This window comes from Camelus ferus, chromosome 17, assembly GCF_009834535.1.
Source record: "Camelus ferus isolate YT-003-E chromosome 17, BCGSAC_Cfer_1.0, whole genome shotgun sequence".
NCBI lineage: Eukaryota > Metazoa > Chordata > Mammalia > Artiodactyla > Camelidae > Camelus > Camelus ferus.
In genome coordinates this window covers 42361745-42381288 of record NC_045712.1, presented here as the reverse complement: position 1 = coordinate 42381288, position 19544 = coordinate 42361745, and the positions used below count along the sequence as shown (strand labels likewise).

The 19544-nt window shown below is 36.8% G+C and overlaps 1 protein-coding gene across 1 annotated transcript in view; it reads left to right on the top strand.

Annotated features, from left to right (window-relative positions):
• Positions 1 to 19544, top strand: part of OXSR1 (oxidative stress responsive kinase 1) — a 72366-nt gene that overhangs the window by 27734 nt on the left and 25088 nt on the right. Inside the window, 4 exon segments of the mRNA XM_032459235.1 lie at positions 3267 to 3382; positions 3384 to 3409; positions 14428 to 14483; positions 18556 to 18665. Coding sequence (XP_032315126.1) covers positions 3267 to 3382; positions 3384 to 3409; positions 14428 to 14483; positions 18556 to 18665 — 308 coding nt within the window.

Here is a 19544-nt window from a genome sequence, read left to right as displayed (position 1 = left end):
GAAAACTTATGTGGCTCAGGAAGACGCAACACCTGGTGACTAAGGACTGGTTAAACCTTCTCAGTAAAGTACTGGTAACTAAAATGAATGAGTTACTCTTGGACTCGTGTTTTTTCATAAAAATAAACTGGGGAATTGAACATATTAACTGAGTATTTAATTTGATTGAGTTAATTTGATTTATCAAGTTTCTTAAACTAGCAGCTTCACCACTTTTTCAATATTATTATTATTATTTTTAATGGGGGTATTGAGGATTGAACCATGCTCAGCATGTGCTCTGCCACTGAGCTGTTTCCCTCCCCTTTCAGTGTTATTTTAATATTTAGCAATGATTTTCTCAGGCAATTAAAAGTTTTACATTGCTTTTTAAAAATTGTTTTTAAATTTTATTTTATTGCATTATAGTCAGTTTACAATGTTGTGTCATGAATTGCTTTTTAAATATTTTGTGCCATAGGCTATGAAGGTAGGCATGAGATAGTTTTGGGTAATAGATGATCTACATTTTAATATCTTTTGCTTTGTTATAGAATTTGTACCAAATCCCTCGTCTTCCATTATTTAGTTCACTTGCTTTTACTCTAAGAAGTCCTTGGATTTCAGCGGGCATTGTTCATCATGTTGCCTGGGTTGTTAAAATGCAACTTCTTGGGCCCTACCTCAGATCTCTTGAATGACCGTCTATAAGGTCTGGGAATCTGCATTTTAAACTAGCTTGCAAGTAATTCCTTCACATATTAAAGTTCAAGAACAGATTATCTCTGTAGAATATTTCTTCCAGATTGTGGCCAAGGACATAATACTGTATATGCTGATATTGCCTGCCTTCATGATGCCTACTTTCCTTTAGATACTAACTTGAATCATTCAGTAATAATCTAGTTTTCCTTTGCTTTGCATATTTTACCTTCATGTTTCTCTTCATTGATATGAAGACTTCTGTGTAATTTTGATATCTGATGAGGGAGAATTGTAAGCACCATCACCATGTTAGATGCTGCAAGAGCTGAAGGAAATCATGTGGAAAAGGAGGGGAGACCTTCCAAGACTAAGATTTGTCAGTTAAGGATGAAGGTCGTAGTGGCATGATCATCCCTCCACCTATAAAAATCATACTGTTGGGAGACTGAAACTGAAAAGACATTGTTATCCTAGGGAAGAGGGGGCTTCTTATTGTAGCCTTGTTTGCTGTATCTGTTCTGGACAGAGTCTGGGGATGTACATTGCTTTAATTTCCCTGTTGGTCATTGAATGATGTGAAATCAATAAAAATCTAAGATTTTGGAAAGGAGTTCCTGCTTCAAACTATTTAAAAGTACAGATCTAATTACTTTGATGTGCCTTGGAGTCTTTGTGGCTCCATCAATTCAATCCACCAGATTAGAAGTTCCCTGAAAGTCAGCAATCTTGCCATATATATCTTGTCATATTCTGTGGCACCTAGTTCTAGATCTCATATAATATGACTTAATTGTTGAATGAGTAAGTTGTGTGTCTAATTCCTAGTAGGAATTTCTCTCTTTACATTCTTTATTTTAGATATTCTTTACATTACAGACATTTAACTCAATTGGCATTTATACATATGTCTTTATAGCAAGCAATTCTTATATGGCCTGGATTTCTCAGAAGAATAAAACACATGGCCTGTTGGTATAGTTATTTTGCTTTGGGGGTTGATGTGTGACCGGTTAAACTAAACAGAACAAAACTTCCTTAGGCTCCCTCTTTGTGGATCAGTGTGGTAATGTTACCTAGAATCTGGAGCCTCCCTGGTTCTTTGTCTACAGAGTTGAAACTGCCTGTCTCCTACTGGAGGTGGGGAGTGGTAATGGCCTGGCTTCCAGGGTGGGAAGAAGGGATCTGGGAATCTTATTCTGCCTTATATGAACTTTCAGCCAGTTTTCCTGTGTTCAGCCCTTTCCTTCAGTCTCGCCTCACCTCCCCTTATGTGGCCCTTGGTATATGTTTTCTGAGCCTTTCGCAAGCTCTAGGTAGGAATCTACTTAATTTCCTAATTGCCATACCTCCTCTGCAGGCACTAAAGTTTCAGACTTCTCCGCTCTGTATAGTCAGTTACTTTTTCTGCTTTCTCTCTTCCAGAAAATTAGTGCTCTCTTCTTATCTTCTTTCTTGTTTTCTTTTTTATTCTGGGTTTATGCCCTTTTTATCAAGTTTACCAAGTTAGTGGATTTCAAGTGGGAGCTAAAGTAAACAAGTGTTCAGTCCTCTCATGTTTTCAAGGATTCCATGTAGACCACTTCTTTCCATCTATTTGGAAGTATATTTTTCTTCTTAAGTGTGTGAAATAAAAAGCACCCACCAGGCCATGTTTTCAACAGAAGTGTTTGTTTTAATTTTAGTCTCAATTATTGAGGTCTTGTGCTAAGAAAATGGGCATCCAGTCATTTCAGTGCAGTTTATGTACCAGACTCCTTGGCACAATTTTTAATATTGGAGATTGTCTTATTTTGGTTCTGTGATCTTTATGGGCCATTGTACTGTCAGAAATCTTACTGATCTCCTGCAAACTTTAAAAAAAAATTAGTCATCATTTATGGTAGATAGCATTCAGTGATTTTAATGACTATATGGGTGTTTTTTCCCTCCCTTTCCCTAATTTTTAGTGGGAGCATTATTTCCCATCCTGGGAGAACAGAATTGATAATACATCTGGGCTGCTGTTTAAAGAGAAGTGCCATTTTTATTCTTCTCATATTTTTCTTTGCCTTCCCTATTTTATTTCTATTATTTATTAACCTGAAACATAATTTTAACTCAAGTTAATTTGCATATACATGTGATATATTTACTTTCCAAGTTTTTTTCTGTAATTTGACCTACATTTAAATTGTGTTTTTACGTCTTTATTCATACAACATTGCATACTGAGAGGTTTTGGAAGCCTAATTGGTTTGTGATATCTTATACTAAAGAATTATTGATGGGCATGGTTTTCTTAGGGATTCTTCAGAGGTGATTAAACATCCTGTTACCTTTTTCATATTCTCATTAGAAGTCTAAAAGAGATGCTGGTGTAACACTATTATTTGGGTATTAGTGGGCTGCTTTCTGTTTTAGAGTGGAATTGAGGATAAGTTATTAATTTTAAACTTCTCTATTTCCTTATATTTGCTGTCTTTTCCTTTCTTTCCTACACAGCTAAGTTTATGAAAAGGTTTACATGTGCTTTGATTTCAAAATGGCTCTGAATTATATTGAATGAGTTAAAAATTACAGAAAACTGTGTCTTCTCTTTTCAGGTTCTGTTCTGGATATTATTAAGCACATTGTGGCAAAGGGGGAACATAAAAGTGGAGTCCTAGATGAAGCTACCATTGCTACAGTACTCAGAGAAGTGCTGGAGGGGTTGGAATATCCTGCATAAAAATGGACAGATTCACAGGTATGTAAATGACAACACTCTTCTCTTCTGGATAAGTGCAGTGATTATTGTGCTGTATCATTTCCTTGGGGCCATTCCCCATTCTTTTGCACAATTAGTCATAATCTCTAGAGTGTTAACATGGTTCTTTGTATTACTAATTCCAGTACATTGTGGTTACGAAGCTAGTAAGTATTTTAAAAGCAACAAATACCTCAGTCAAATTAGAAAATACAAAACCAGGAAAAAATTCCTAATTTCCTATCAAGAGTCAGTCATTGCAATCACTGATAACATTTTGGAATATACCTTTCCAGTTTCTTTCTTTCCTTCTTTTTTTTTTTTTTTTTAATGAAGGTGTTGGAGCTTGAACCCAGGACCTGGTGCATGCTAAGCATGTGCTCTACCACAGACCTCTGCCCCCCACCCCCCAGTTTCTTTAATATGCTTAAAATTATTTAAAACAAAATGGTATATATAATTTTGTCTTTAGCTTTTTGTTTCTTTTATGTTATATCTTGAGTATTTTTTCAAATTATTAAAAGTTCTTTGTAAAATACCTTTTTAAAATTAAAATTTATTTTTTTAAATAAAAGAATACTTGAAAAGCTGTATAACATTTCATTGTTCAAGTGTTTCTGGCTATTTTTATCTGTTCAGTTCCTGAGTATAGATAACAAGAATGCAAATGGTGATAGATTCAGTGTTAATACACATTTGTTTAGTGCCTGCATTTGGTTTTCCTTCATTTGAGGATAACTTTATATCCTGATCGTTTCTGAAGGGTAGTTTCCCTGGATATAAGAATTGGTAGTTGACAGTTCTTTTCTTTCAACACCTGAGAGACTCTGCTGCTTAATTCTGGCCTTCATGTTTTCAGATGAGAAATCTGTCATGTGAGTTGAAATTCTACAGGCAATCTGTTGTTTTTCTCTGGCTACTTTTCAAGATTGTTTCTTTGTCTTTGATTTTCAGAAGTTTAATTATGATATGTCTTTGTGTGGATTTCTTTAGGTCTATCCTGTTTGGGATTCCCAAACTTCTTGAATATGTAGGTTTTTGTCTTTCAGCAAATTTGGGAAGTTTTCAGTCATTATTTCTTTGATTACCTTTGCAACCCATTTTCCCTCCTCTTTTTCTGGGACTCTAATGATAGAAATGTTAGATGTTTTGTTATTGAACCATAATCCTTGAGACTCAGTTCGGTTTGTTTGAGTAAGTTTTCTTATTCAAGTTATTATTTTCAAGTTTGCTGACTCTCTCCTCTGTCCTCTCCATTCTACTCTAGAACTCATTCATTGAGTTTTTTATTTCAATTAGTGTAGTTTTTTAGTTCTATAACTTTTATTTTTTTATAGCTTTTTTAATTTTTTGCTAAAATTTTGTTTTTCATTGGTTTTGAGAATTCCAAATTGCATATTAGAAGCATTTTTATGACGGCTGTTTTAAAATTCTTGTCAGATAATTCCAACATCTGATTCATCTTGGTTTTGAGAGTGTCTTTTCTTATTGAAGTTTTTGCTGGTTTTTGGTATGCTGAGTGATTTTTTTAAAAAGCTGTATCATGAATGTTTTGGATTTTATGTTAGGAGACTCTTGATCCTATTGAAATAATAATATGTTGAAATAATCTATTTTAGCAGGCAGTTGACCTGAGTTTTAGAGCCTTTGCAGTGGTGTTCTGGTTTATTTTGTTCACGTGGCACTGCTGGGGCTCTCTATTCAGTCCCTGTTGATGCCACCCATGGGAGCAGAGTGCACTTCCCCAGGCCTGGTGCTGCTATGTGGAAGCTGGGAGATAGTGGCAGAGCCTGTGGGTCTATGAGCACTTCCTCGGGCTCACCCTGTGGGCCAAGCCACCTCGTGCCAGTTGGACTCCCATTCATTCTCTGGTATTACCTGTGGACATGAAAGGCACTTCTCTGGGCCACATTTTGCTACTGGATGGGGAGTTGGGAGACCCTGGGCTGAGTCTTCCTTTGCCACTGTATGGAGAACCAAGAGGTTCCAGGCCTGGGTCACTCTCTGCTGCTGGGTAGAAGAATGGGAGATAGCGGCTGGGCCCACTGTTGATGCTGCTGTAAGCAGCATGGGCCTATCTCCTGCACTAGACATGGTTTGAGCGGTGGAGTTCCCTGCCTGGTCTGTGTTGGCACCTCTGGTTCCAGCACAGTGGGCCAGCCTGCCGCTCCAGCTGTGTGGTCGGGGATAGGATCCCTGCTAGGTGTGAGCTGTACTGCCCTTTTCCTGATCATTTGGCCACAGAGAACAGGCTTGGAGCTTTTTATGGTCTATGCCTGTTGACAGTTCTGGGTTGCAAAACTATAATACCCAGTCCAGAGTATATGAGATTAAAAGAAAACTCAGGGACATGGTATAGTGCTGTGTTAAAGTGGACTTGGGTTAGTTATAAATGTATATAGTGAATTCTAGGGCAGCTACTGAAAAGGAGAAAAAAGAATTAATATGCTAAGAGAGGAGAGAAAAATAAAATCATATAAAATGCTCAATTGAAATCAAAGAAGGTAGAAAAAGAGTGGAAGAACACAACAAAATATAATCTTAAAAATCACCTACTTGTAAGGAACAACAAAAGAAGAACAGGCTAAGCCCAGAGTTAGCAGATGGAAATTAAATACCTACATCAGAGTGTAAATATATGAAATACAAACTAAAAAGACAATCAAACAGATCAATGAAACTAAGAATTAGTTTCTTTCCCCTTTCCTGGGGGGATGGGGAGGGGAAATTAGGTAGGTTTGTTGTTTGTTTATTTGTTTGTTTATCCTAGTGAAGGTACCAGCCATTGAACCCAGGACCTCGTGCATGCTAAGCACACACTCTACAACTTAGCTATACCTTCCCCTCCAGAACTGGTTTCTTAGAAAGATAAATAGACTAGACAGTTACCTAGATTCACCAAGGAAAAAAGAGGATTCAAATAAATAAAATCAGAAATTAACAAGAAGACATTACAATTGATAGTACAAAAATACAAGGGATCATAAGAGACTACAATGAACAATTATACGCTAACAAATTGGACCAACTATCACCTTGTAAAACTGAGCTCTTAAGGAGTAATCAGAATATGGAGGGAAAAAGCAAGGTATCTCCTTCCCTCTACACACAAACTTGGATTACATTATTCTGAGAACAGAAGCATTTTAAAGAAAAATCAATATATAATAGATGACATCAGCCACCTATAAAAATATCTCATTCAAGGAAAAAATGGATAATTCTTTCTAGCAGTTTAAATTTTCAACCTTCTAAGTCTTACAAAGGAAACTTTCTCTTTATAGGGATAAAGGAGAGCAATTGAGTCTAAGGAATAATATGTAAACTAGAAATCTTGGAAACACTGATGAAGGTATATTTTAAAGACAATAGGATATTTCATCTAAAATTGTACCTAATCAATTATTTTGTACTAGTTAAAATAATGTGTTAACACATGACTGAAAAGGAGACATGACCAAAGAGTAGACAATTTGGAAATTGATTTCTCACGCTGTCAAGAAGAAAAGGTGCCCTGAAAAATAGGATTCCTGTCCTCTGAATGCTGATAACCTGTGGATACATACTTCAATACTAGCAATGAATATAATTCAGTTACTACCTCAGTTCTGATTCCATATTCATCAAGCAGTCCTCTAGAAAGGAATGTGCCAGAGACTGACTGCTAATTGGCCCCTAATATGTCTCCCCTTCTTTTAGAATTCTTTTTAAATGGCATTTTTTTACTGGGCACATGACCATCCAGAAGAAAGGCAACATTTCATAACCTCCCAAGCAGGCCAGATATGACCATGTGATTTAATTTCCAGCCACTGTGATGAGAACAAAAGTGTGTACTGTTTCCAAGCTGTGCCCTTAATTGGTTTTATCAGCCGCAGCACTACTGACATCTGGGCAGGGCAGTCCTTTGCTGCAGGGGCTGTCCTGTGCACAGTAGAATGTATCGAGCAGCATATCTGGCTTCTACCTGTTACATGCCAGGGGCACCTCCCCCGGTGCCCATTGTCACAACCAAAATGTCTCTAGACATTGCCACATATCCTGAGAACTACTGCTGATAGAAAGTGGCATAACCTCTATTTGCCCTTTCCTTCCTTCTGTTGAAATGTGGATGTGGTAGTAAAGCGTCTTGGACTAAAGTGACAAGAACAGAGAGATGGTAGAGCAGTAAAATGTGAGACACTGAGTCACTGACTCTGCAGTCACCATCCTGATGTCTGTCACTCATGCCCTGATGTGAGAGGAAAAAAATTTTTTTTATAGCCATATGGATCATCAGTGATTGACAAACTCTGGTGCACAGGCTGAATCCAGCCTGATACCTGTTTTTCTGTTTTTGTTTCTTTTTTAAAACACAGCCATACCCATTCATTTACCAATTGTCAATGGCTGGTTTTCACACTGCAGTGATAAAGTACTGGTGACAGAGAACATCTGGCCCACAAAGCCTAAAATATTTACTATTGGTGTATGTGTAGGTGGAATACTACTCAGCCATAAAAAGGATAAAATAATGCCATTTGCAGCAACATGGATGGAACTGGAGATGGTCATTCTAAGTGGAGTAAGCCAGAAAGAGAAAGAACAATACCATATGATACCACTTACATGTGGAATCTTAAAAAAAAAAAAAAAAGACAAATGAACTTATTTACAAAACAGAAACAGACTCACAGACATAGAAAACAAACTTATGGTTACCAGGGGGGAAAGGGGGTAGGAAGGAATAAGTTGGGAGTTCGAGATTTGCAGATACTAACTACTATATATAAAATAGATATTTCTTCTTATAGCACAGGAGACTATATTTAATATCTTGTAGTAAGCTATAATGAAGAATATGAAAATGAATATATGTATGTGTATGTATGACTGAAACGTTATGCTGTACACCAGAAATTGACATAACATTGTAAACTGACTATACTACAATAAAAAATAAAAACATTAAAAAAAAAGAAAATGTCGACCTCTAGTGTAGATAATACTGACAGCTAAGCATGCATGGAAACTTGTGAATACTAAGCTAAATACTATTCTAAATGCATTTTCTACCTGACCTCATTTAATCTTCACAATTTTATAAATTGGTACTATTTATAGTAACAGAGCTGTGGTCTGAATTTAGGCAGCCTGCTTCCAAAGCTGCCTAGGAAAGTTTGTGCTAATCAGTGAAACTGGGCTTACATTGGTTCAATATCAGTTATAGCTTTTAGTTACTAACTCAACAGAATTTAGATCTGCCACTGAATTATTCTTTAAATATGTCATGTGTTGTTTTCTTTTGTTTAATATGTCATCTCTCTTTTTAAAAGTCAGAATCTTCACTTCAGAACATGGATAGAAGTATATTCTTTTTCCTAAACCTTTACATGTGCAGACTTTTTATAGTTAATAGTAAAATTAACCTGAAATATACATTAAGTCCACTGTCTATTTTAGAAAGCAGTAACTAATTCATATCAAGTTCAGGCACAAATTCAATCTGTGCTCAATTTTGTATGACTAAAACATCTACTTTGTTAAATATATAAGCTCTCATTTGGCTAAGTGAATAAAGGGACAGAAAAAATATTGAAAGAAGTAATGGCCCTGGTAACTTCCAAATGTGAAGAAGAACATTAATTACAAATTTAAGAAGCTTAATGAACCACAATTAAGAGAAACACAAAGAGATCTCTACATAGACACATGATAATCACACTATTGAAGCCTAAACCCAAAGAGAGTATCTTGAAGGCAGCAAAAGAAAAACAATTTACCATGGAGGGGGAGCGCTATAGACTGAATGTTTATGTCCCCTCCAAATTCACACATTGACACCCAAACCTCAGTGTGGTGGTATTGGAGGCGGGGCCTTTGGGAGGTAATTAGGTCATGAGGGAGAGCCCACATGAATGGGATTAACGTCCTTATTAAAAAGACCCCAGAGAACTCCCTTGCCCCTTTTGCCATGTGAAGACACAGCACAGAGGTGGTCACCTCTGAACGGGGAAGCACATTCTCACCAACACCAAACCTGCCACTGCTTTGATCTGGGACTTTCCAGCCTCCTAGAACAGGTGAGAAGTGAGCTCTGGTTGTTTAAGTCACCCAGTCTGGTATTTTTGTTATAGCAGCCCAAACAGACTAAGACGGAGATCATCAGTGTGACGAGGAGCTGACTTCACATCAAAACAGTGGAGGCCAGAAGTCAGTGGGAAAGAGCCTTGTAACCCTAGTGACACCTTTGAACTATAGTCCCCTGGGATTGAAGATATGTTATAGGTACATACAGGTTCAGGATTGTTACCTTCCTGGTGAATTATTCCTTTTTCTGTTGTATAATGACCCTTTTTATTCTTGGAAACACTTTTGTACTAAAGACGATTAGGTCTTGTTTTAATATGGCTACACTGGCTTACCTTTGGTAAGTGTATCTTTCATTGTGGTCCAGTCTTCCTAGGGTCCTGGCTTTATGAAGGAGTCTCAGTTCTATCTCTCAACCTTAAAGCAGCCCAGTGCCATGTTTTTTGTTTAGGGGTGGATTTTAAAGCTATTTGGGGCAGTAGGTCTGCTCTGTCTCCCAAGGTTTACTGCTCTGACTCTTGAGTATCCTTTTCATTTCTGAAACTGGAGGATTTCCTTTTCTTTATTTCGTCTTCAGTTCTGTGACAGTCCCCTCACCCACCAATTTATCCAGCATTTCTTTGTGTTTGTAGCAGGGGGAGGTGTGTCTTGGGGCAAAGGCCTGGGTAGTAAGTGAAGAAAACTTGTTTCCCACGTTGCTGGAATGGAAATTCTCTTACAAGTTAAATCAGAGACCCTCAACCTTGTCTTCATATTGGAGTCACCTGGAAAACTTAAATAAGTACTAAGTCTTGGATCCACTGCCAGAAATTCATTTAGTTGGTCTGGGATGAGGCCTTGGCATTGGGACTTTTAAATGCTCCTGCAGAGATCCTTATGTGCTGCCAACACTGAGAACCACTCGTTGCACTTGTGCTGAGATGCACTGAGACTTCAGCAGGCTTGAGAGAAAGTTGTTTTTAGTAGGAAACACAGATGGATGCTTTTAGTAGGTTTTGCTACTTCTCATACCCTTAGAGTCCAATTGTTATTTCAGGTAAATTTGTGTCAGCCTGGTGCATCAGGTCAAATAACTTTCCTCCATCTCTGCTGTTTTCTCCTTGACCCTCTAGGCTTTAGAGGTTTTGACTAGAGTGAACAGGTCTCTAAAATTAGACTTCTACTTTTCTCTCTGTATCTACCCACACAAATATGTTTTTCCTGTTTAAAGGGGTTAGCTTTACCAGAAAGGGTAGATATTTAGTCAGTTTAAGATGCCTAAATGTAGGTGTGTTTTCCAGCTTTTGTTTTGATTCGTTTCTTTTCTTGGTCTTCTTCAATTTTTCCATAAACTTTGCCTATTGATGAGTCATAAAAATGTAATGGGGAGAATCTTGTGCTGTACTAGTGAGAAAGTCAAGTGTGTCTATGATACTCCTTTTAATTTTAAAAGGAATTTGTAACTTTGGTGTAGCAGTGACATGTAAAAAATGGCACTAAGGTGTGAAAAACACAACTCACTGTTCCTGTGTTTCCAAGTGGTTAGAATGTTTAATTGTTGGGGCTGCTGGGTTGCTTGATTTTCTTTGTGGTGGAGTCAAAAAGGTTCTTTAATTAAGGACTACTGTATTGATTTCCAGATACTTCGTTATAGATCTTTTTCTCGAAAGGTCAGTGGTCCTGTTGTGTGTGAGGACAGACTGTGGTGCGTTTGATTGTCCAGTGAGTCATTTCACTTCACGATATTCCTCCGCTTTTACTCTTGGAAGCTGTCCTGTAGATGGCATTTTTGACTTGAAAAGGAAAACATTAATTGATTATCTGGGGAATTGACCAGGAAAAATAGTCACCCAAAGAGTAGGCTCCACTGAAAATGGGTTACTGTCTCTTCACTTAAGATAAAAACTTAGAAAACATTATTTGAATAGGTGATGCAAATACATGGCTGAAAAATTCAGATGGTGCAAAATGGTATATGATAAAAAGCAAATCTTCTCAGTATCAGCTGGGCTAAATCATGTTGATACTATATACCCTGGATATGATGTGATGCAAATGGCACTTTATTTCTGTGGTTTTCCTTCCCCAAACTCACAACACCATTCTAATAATGAGGGAAACATCTTACAAATTCCATTAGAGGAGTATCCTGCAAGATTCTTGACCATTACTCCTCAAAACTGTCCAGGTCATTAAAAATAGGGAAAGTCAAAGACACTGTCACAGACAAGAGGACCCCCTAAGGAGACATGACAGCTAAATGGAATATGGTATCTTGGGAAAGAAAAAGGACATTAGGTTAAAACTAAAATAACTGAATAAACTGTAGACCCTAGTTAATAGTAATGCACCATTACTGGTTCATTAATGTGGCCAAAGAACCATACTAATGTATGCTTTTGGTAATAGGGGAAACTGAGTGCCGGGTGTACAGGAATGCTTAGACACTATCGTCTCCATTGTTATGTAAATCTAACTGTTCTGAAAAATAGAGCATTAAAAAAAGAAGTCTCCTTCCTTCCCTGAACCTCTGTACCCTGGTCTAAAGGGAGCAACCATTTCTTGCCGTTTTCTTTTGAGAGGAATTTTATGTAAGTATAAACATACTGTATATATCTCTCCCTCCTGCTTAAAAAAAGACAAATGGTAACATGATGTGTGTAGTATTCTTATTTCACTTAATACATTTGGAGATTACTCCATATTAACATGTATATTTATTAGTATTCATAATATTTCATTATTTAGATATACCATAGTTTAACTGGTCTCCTATTTATACGAATAGTTAGCTGTCCTATTTGACTGCATCATATTAGTTTATAACCCTAATATTTGGAACAGAGTTAAGAGGTGGCATCTGGGGGCTGGGATGGTAGGAGGGAACAATTAAGTTTTATTTTGATATTTAGTTGGATTGATTGACTTAATATTCTGCATCTCTCCAGAAACAAGTTTTTTTTTTCTTTTTTTTTTATTTATTGAAGTGTAGTTGATGTAATTACAATGTTAGAAAACAGTCAAGGTTTTTTTTTTAGTATTTGGATGGATGGATGAGTAGGAGGATGAATTGATGGATTTAATGTTTCACTCATCTCTATAAGAGGATTTGAGGCAGACTGTCTTTTATTTAGTTACTTATTTAAATCTTTTTGATGAGTATCTGGGAGATGCCACCTATATACTAATGGTAATAATAAGTAAGTGCAGGTGATAGAGACATATATTAAGATACAGACCCAGATATGACTCATGAAATGAGAAAGACCAAGAAATACTGTATTTGTATGCTCTGTACTAACACTCTGTACTGCAGCCTGCTGCAGAAACACAGAGGAGGAAGTTGAAGGTTCAAGACTGGCTTAGTTGAATGGTCTTTGTCAACAGGGGAAGGCAGTGTCCTCAGTTCTCTCCTGTCCATGTTCAGAGACTTTAGGTTTGTGGGACAAAGTGAGTCAACCTCCATTCTAAGTCAGCCTCTGGGAGAAGGTCCTATAAATTACATGGTTTTATAAGCAGAACAAAATACTTAGTAACATGATTTTCTTAATGCTTCAGTGTATATTCAGGAAAAGTATTGTATACTTTTAGTATGGCGGTGCTGCTACACACAGTTGTGAAACTGCTGTGCGTTGTTTACCAAGAAAGGGTCATATCTAAAGATGGAGGGAAGAAGACAGTGACAGGGAAAGGATGAAGTGCCATGCTTTTCACTGGTACCTTTTCCTGACAAATATGTCCTTCTTCCATGAGCTAGCCTCTCTTTTCTTTCTTGTCTAGCTTCAAGGGCTGGCTCTCTGTTGTTTATTTAATTACATTATTTTTAATTACAAAGTAAATAGATGAGTCCACTCCCACACAATAGGCAAACACTGTTCCCCTTGACCCAGTCTCACTCCTCTCCACTGAAGGAACTGAATTCATTGCTCTCCATTTGGTGTACAGGGAAGTACGTGTGTGTGTAACATTAATGGTGTCATACAAAATGCACTGTTCTGTTAGATTTGTTGATATGTATTATGTCTTAGAGGGTATTTCAAGTGATAACTTGTTGATTGACCTTAATCCATTTCATGGATGTAACAGAATTAATTTAACCTTTCTGCTATTGTTGGCTTTTTCTGTGTTAGCATTTTTAGTTTGTTTTGACAAACAATGCTGTAGAGAACCCCCTTGTACATCCCCTGTACATTGTGAGAGTTTTTCTAGATTATCAGGAAATAGATTAGCTATTCATAGGATTAAGGGGTTTTAAATCTTGCTGCATACTACTGACACATTGTTGCATGAGAGAAACAAGTTTTAGGTTTGAATGGGTGATACTATATCATTTGCTTTGGAGGAAAAGCCTAGATACGTCACAGGAACATATTCTGTTAACTAAACTGACAATGGTTGGAAACTTTGGAGAGAATACTGGACTTGAGAGTGGTGGTCAGAGGGATCTTGGCCTTTTCATTGATGTTTAGGTTTTTTTGACAGGAATGCATTTTTGTATTACTTGAGTTGTTATAGGTGCTAATAAAAATATAGAGGTGGTTGAATAATTTATATCATATCTTTATGCTACAGACATAGGATAGTTCATTTTTAACCACATACTGATGATTTTAAAATTTTAATCATATATTATGTATTAGGATGTAGGAAAAAAGCAATGTGTTTTAAAAAGTAGATAAAGTGAGAGTAAGTGAAGGTCACATTCTTCATCGAGTATTTAATAACCTTGGGTTTTCTGGATTTTATAGTAAAAATCTGTATATTATTGTAGCTTTCTATGTATAATGTTTGGATTCTAGTTCAAGTGACTATAATTTTTAAAACTGTATTGGCCTTAATACCCTTTAATGCAAAATAGAGCATTTAAATATTGTCAGTGTTGTGAATATTGTGAACTGCTTAAATTGTGTGACTCCAAAGAGTAGGTGCTTTTTAATATGTAACTTGTTTTGTTTTGTTTTTTCTTAAAGAGATGTGAAAGCTGGAAATATTCTTCTTGGAGAAGATGGCTCAGTACAGATTGCAGGTAATGATTAGGATTTCTTTTTATTTTGATTTAATGGTCAGTAGAACCACATTACTTATCTTTTACGTTTTCTTAGTCAGTTTTCTCTCCTGTTCCTTGGACCATGTCTGGTCAATGTACTGTGATGGCATGTCCCTGCTGACTCTCAAGGTATCTTACACTACTTGTCCTTCATTTTCAATCTTAGGCATTTTTTGGCCATTACTCATTACCTTCCAGTTATCTACTCCTTAGCCCTGTTGGAGTCGTATTCTTGGATTCTCACAGCATTCTGTACTTTCCTTTAAAGGAGAAGTAGTCAGGAAACCTCATTGTATTTAAGAATAAATATGCTCTAGGGAGGTGATACAGAGCTGCTTCTGTCTTGGAGGAAATAGGGTATTTGCCAATTAGGAAGTGGCCTCTGAGAGGTGGAAGTATACTTTTGGCAGATTCAGAGCTGAAGAGATAAGAGTTGACAACCAATGAATGAAGGAAGATGTCACAAGAGAGACTAGAAAATACTTAGAGATGAAAGGAAACAGTATCACATCCATACCAAAACCTATGGGGACAGTGACAGCATTGCTAAGGGGCAAATTTGTCACATTGGATGGTTTATTTAAAAACAAGAGAGATAGCAAATCAACAACCCAGCTTTACAGCTTCAGGAACTAGAAGAAGAAACTGAACCCAAAGTAGCAGAAGGAAGGAAATAATAAATTTCAGAGCAGAGGAAAGGGAATAGAGAGCGGAAAAGTAATAGACGAAATCAATGAAACCAGAAGGAGATTCTTTGAAAAGATCATTAAAATTGACAAACCTTTACCTAAACAGAGTAAGAAAAAAAAAAGAGTCACATGACTAAAATCAGAAACAAAAGTGGGGCATTACTATCAACTCTATCCAAATAAAAAAGGATTATAATATGGTATTATGAACAATTAATTATACTCCAACAAATTGGATAACCTAGATGGACAAATTTCCTGAAACACAAAACCTACCAAGATGAAATCACGAATAAGTAGAAAATCTGAACTGACCTATAACTCGTAAGGAGATTGAATCGTAATAAAAAATTTCCTGACAGAGAAAAGCCATGAACTTGATGGTTTCACTGGTGAATTCTATCAGACATTAAAGAAGAACTAATAAGACTCTTTCTCAAAGTTTTCCAGAAATTTGAAATGGAAGGAACACTTTCTAACTCATTCTGTGAGTCCAACATTACCCTTATACCAAAGTCAGGCAGAGATACTAGCAAGAAAAGAAAACTATAGACCAGTATCCAATATGAACATTGATGTAAATATTCTCAGCAAAATACTAGCAAATCAAGTCCAGTAGCATATGAAATGGATTATACACTGTAACCAAGTGGGATGTCTTTGGAATGCAAGGATGATTCAACATACGAAAATCAATGTCATGGGGAGGGTATAGCTCAAGTGGTAGAGTGCATGCTGTCTAGCATGCATGAGGTCCTGCGTTCAATCCCTAGTACCTCCTCTAAATAAACAGAGAAACCTAATTATCTCCCCCCTCCAAAAAAAATTAAAATAAATAAAATTAAAAAATATAGCCCCCAACTGATGGGCATTTAGGTTATTTAAAAAAAAATCAATGCAATAACATTAAAGAACAAAGAGGAAAAAACCACATAATCATTTCAGTGCAGAACAAGCATTTGAGAAAATTTAACACCTTTTCATGATAGAAGCATTCAGCAAAATACAGAAGGAAACTTCCTCAACATACTAAAAGCCATTTATGAAAACCTACAGCGAACATCATACTCAATGATGAAAGACTGAAAGCTTTCTCTCTGAGTTCGGAAACACAGGAAGAAAGTCCGCTTTTGCCACTTCTATTCAACATAGGACTGAAAGGTCTAGTTGAACAATTAGGCAGGGGAAAAAACATTCAGACTGGAAAGAAAGGAGTAAGCTTATCTCTCTTTACAGATTATATGACCTTATATTTAGAAAACCCTAAATATTAACATAAAAAACTATTTAGACTAACAAATGCATAAGGTCCTGGGTTCAATTCCCAATCAAAAAAGTCAACACACAAAAATCAGTTGCATTTTCTGCATTAACATTTGAAAAGGAGATTACAAAGCAATTCCATTTACAAGTAGCATTAAAAAAAAATAAAATACTTAGGAGTTAACCAAGGAGGTGAAACACTTACAGTGAAACTATAAAATGCTGCTGAAAGAAGTTGCAGAGGACATGAATCGATGGAAACATATCCCCTGTTCATGCATTGGAAGGCTTACTATTGTTAAAAAGTCAGTGCCACCCAAAGTAATCTACAGATTCAGTGTAATCCCTATCAAAATCTCAGTGGCCTTTTTTTTTTTTTGCAAAATAGAAAAAGAAATCCTAAAATTAATATGGAATCTCAAAGAACCTCAAACAGCCAAAACAATTTTGAAAAATGAACAAAGCAGGAGGATTCACAGTTCCTGTTTTCAAAACTTACTGCAAAACAGCAGTAATAAAACAGTATGTTACTGGCATAAAGATGGGCACAGAGACCAATGGAATAGAGTAGAAAGCCGAGAAGTAAACCCTCACATATATGTTCAAGTGATTTAGACAAGGGTGCCAAAACTATTCAGTGGGGCAAAGAACGGTCTTTGCAACAAATGGTGCTGGGAAAACTGAATATCCCCGTGGAAAAGAATGAGGTTGGACCCTTATCTAACATTGTATACAAAAATTAACTCAGAATGGATAAAAGACCTAAATGTAAGACCTAAAACAATAAAACTCTTAGAAGAAAACATAGGACATAAGTTTCACGACATTGGCTTTCACAGTGATTTCTTGGATGTGACACCAAAGACAAGCAATAGAAGAGACAAATTGGATTTCATGAAGATTAAAAATGTTTTGCATTAAAAGACCTATCAACAGAGTAAGAAGGCAACCCACAGAATGGGGGGAATATTTGCAAAATTATGTGTCTGATAAGAGACTTAGAATTTCTGCAATATATAGTGAATTCCTGAAACTCAACAACAAAAAATCAATTTGAAAATGGATTTGAGTAGACATTTCCCCAGAGAAGATATACGAATGTCCAGAAAGCACATGAAAAGATGCTCAGTGTCACTAATCATCAGGGAAAATGGCAAGTCAAAACTAGAAGGAGATACCACCACATTCATCCCGATGGCTACTATCAAAAAAAAACATAAAATAACAAGGATGTGGAGAAATCGGAATCCTTGTTCACTGTTGGTGGGAATGTGAAAATGATACAGCTGTTGTAGAAAATGGCATAGCAATTCCTTAAATCAGTGAAAGATAAAAATACTGTATGATCCAGCAAATCCACTTCTGAGTCTATAACCCCAAAGAACTGAAAGCGGGGACTAAAACAGGTATTTGTACACCCATTTTCATAGCAGCATTATTTACAGGGACTAACATGTGGAAGCAACTTAAGTGTCTATCAGTGGATGAACACAAAATGTAGTTTATACATGCAGTGAAATATTATTCAGCCTCTAGAGGAAGGAAATTCTGACATACGCTACATCATGGATGAACCTTGAAGATGTTATGCTATGTAAAATAAGTCAGTTATAAAAAGACAAATACTGTATGATTCCACATGTATGAAATACTTAGAGTAGTCAAAATCATAGAGACAGAAAGCAGAATGGTGGTTGCCAGGGGGTGGGGAGAAGGGGCAATGAAGAGTTACTGTTTGATGGCTGGAGAGTTTCATTTAGGGAGGATGAAATGAAAAGAATGGATTGGAGCAAGAAGGAAAATGTGAGGAGATGAAAATGTGTGAGGTAGAGCGAGATGGAATGTGGAACCTGTTGAGCTGTGCCTTAATTTAGTCAAGAAGTTCAGCAGAAAGAAAAGGTCGTGCTGTGTATATCAGACCATAACTACTTTATATTATTTTCCTATTTATGTTGGCTACTGCATTTTTTTTTTTAAGTGGAGGTACTGGGGATTGAACCCAGGACCTCATGCAGGCTAAACATGTGCTCTGCCGCTGAGCTATTTCCCTTCCCGTGGTTACTGTACTTTTAATACCTTGCTGCTGTTTTCTGTTTTAGACTTTGGGGTTAGTGCTTTTTTAGCAACTGGTGGTGATATTACCCGAAATAAAGTGAGAAAGACCTTTGTTGGAACCCCTTGCTGGATGGCCCCTGAAGTTATGGAACAGGTACTGTGTCTTTTGTCTTTTTTAAATAATTTGGGGTTTTATTACAAAATTGAAAAAACTGAGTAGCATTTGCTTTTGTGTGGTCTGCTCGGTTAGCTTTGAGAAATACGTCTCTGTTCCTTGTTTAAATTGGTCTGTGCTTAGAAAAAATTAAAAAAGCAAAACTCTAGAACTTTACAAAGGACATAGGAATCTCAGGATTTATATGAAAGGCAACCTAAGGAATAATATAATCAAGATTGGCTTAAAGATACTAATCTTTAGGACAAATTAAATGACCTGATCTTGTTACATGAGTGTCATTGCTACGGGGCTTGAAGGACTGGCTTTCTCCACGTCCCTGTTTCTCAGTTGTCTCAGACAACTGCAGCCTGATGTCACTCATGCCATCCCCTTACAGGCACTCTGCTGATTCTCTAATTTCCAGTGCTCGTTGTTTGCTCCTTGTCCTGTTCTCTTTGTGGCATTTGAAACTGTTGACCTTTTCCATCTTTCCTCAGTTCCTTAGCTTCCTCGTTTTTCTACTTGTCCGGCCATTTCTGACTTCTCTTCAGACTTTCCTTCTGCTGCTGAGTGACGCTACTTCCCAGCTTCTTCTCTTCTCTGAGTACATGTACTCACTAGAAATTTTCATTCCACTTCCAGCCTTTTAATTATTGCTAAATTATATCCAGCCCAGTCTTGTTTTTTAAGGCTCCAGAGTGATATTTCCAACTCCCTGTAGGTTTTTCACATAATTGTCTTTCAGGAATATCATACTCACTATGTAGAAGTGAATCTAGTTTTCATTCTGTCATAGTATCTGCACTGACCCTGTTGGGTGAGGGAAGGATCCCCACTCTAGGGTTATGGGGATTGCTGAACACATGGCACCGGACC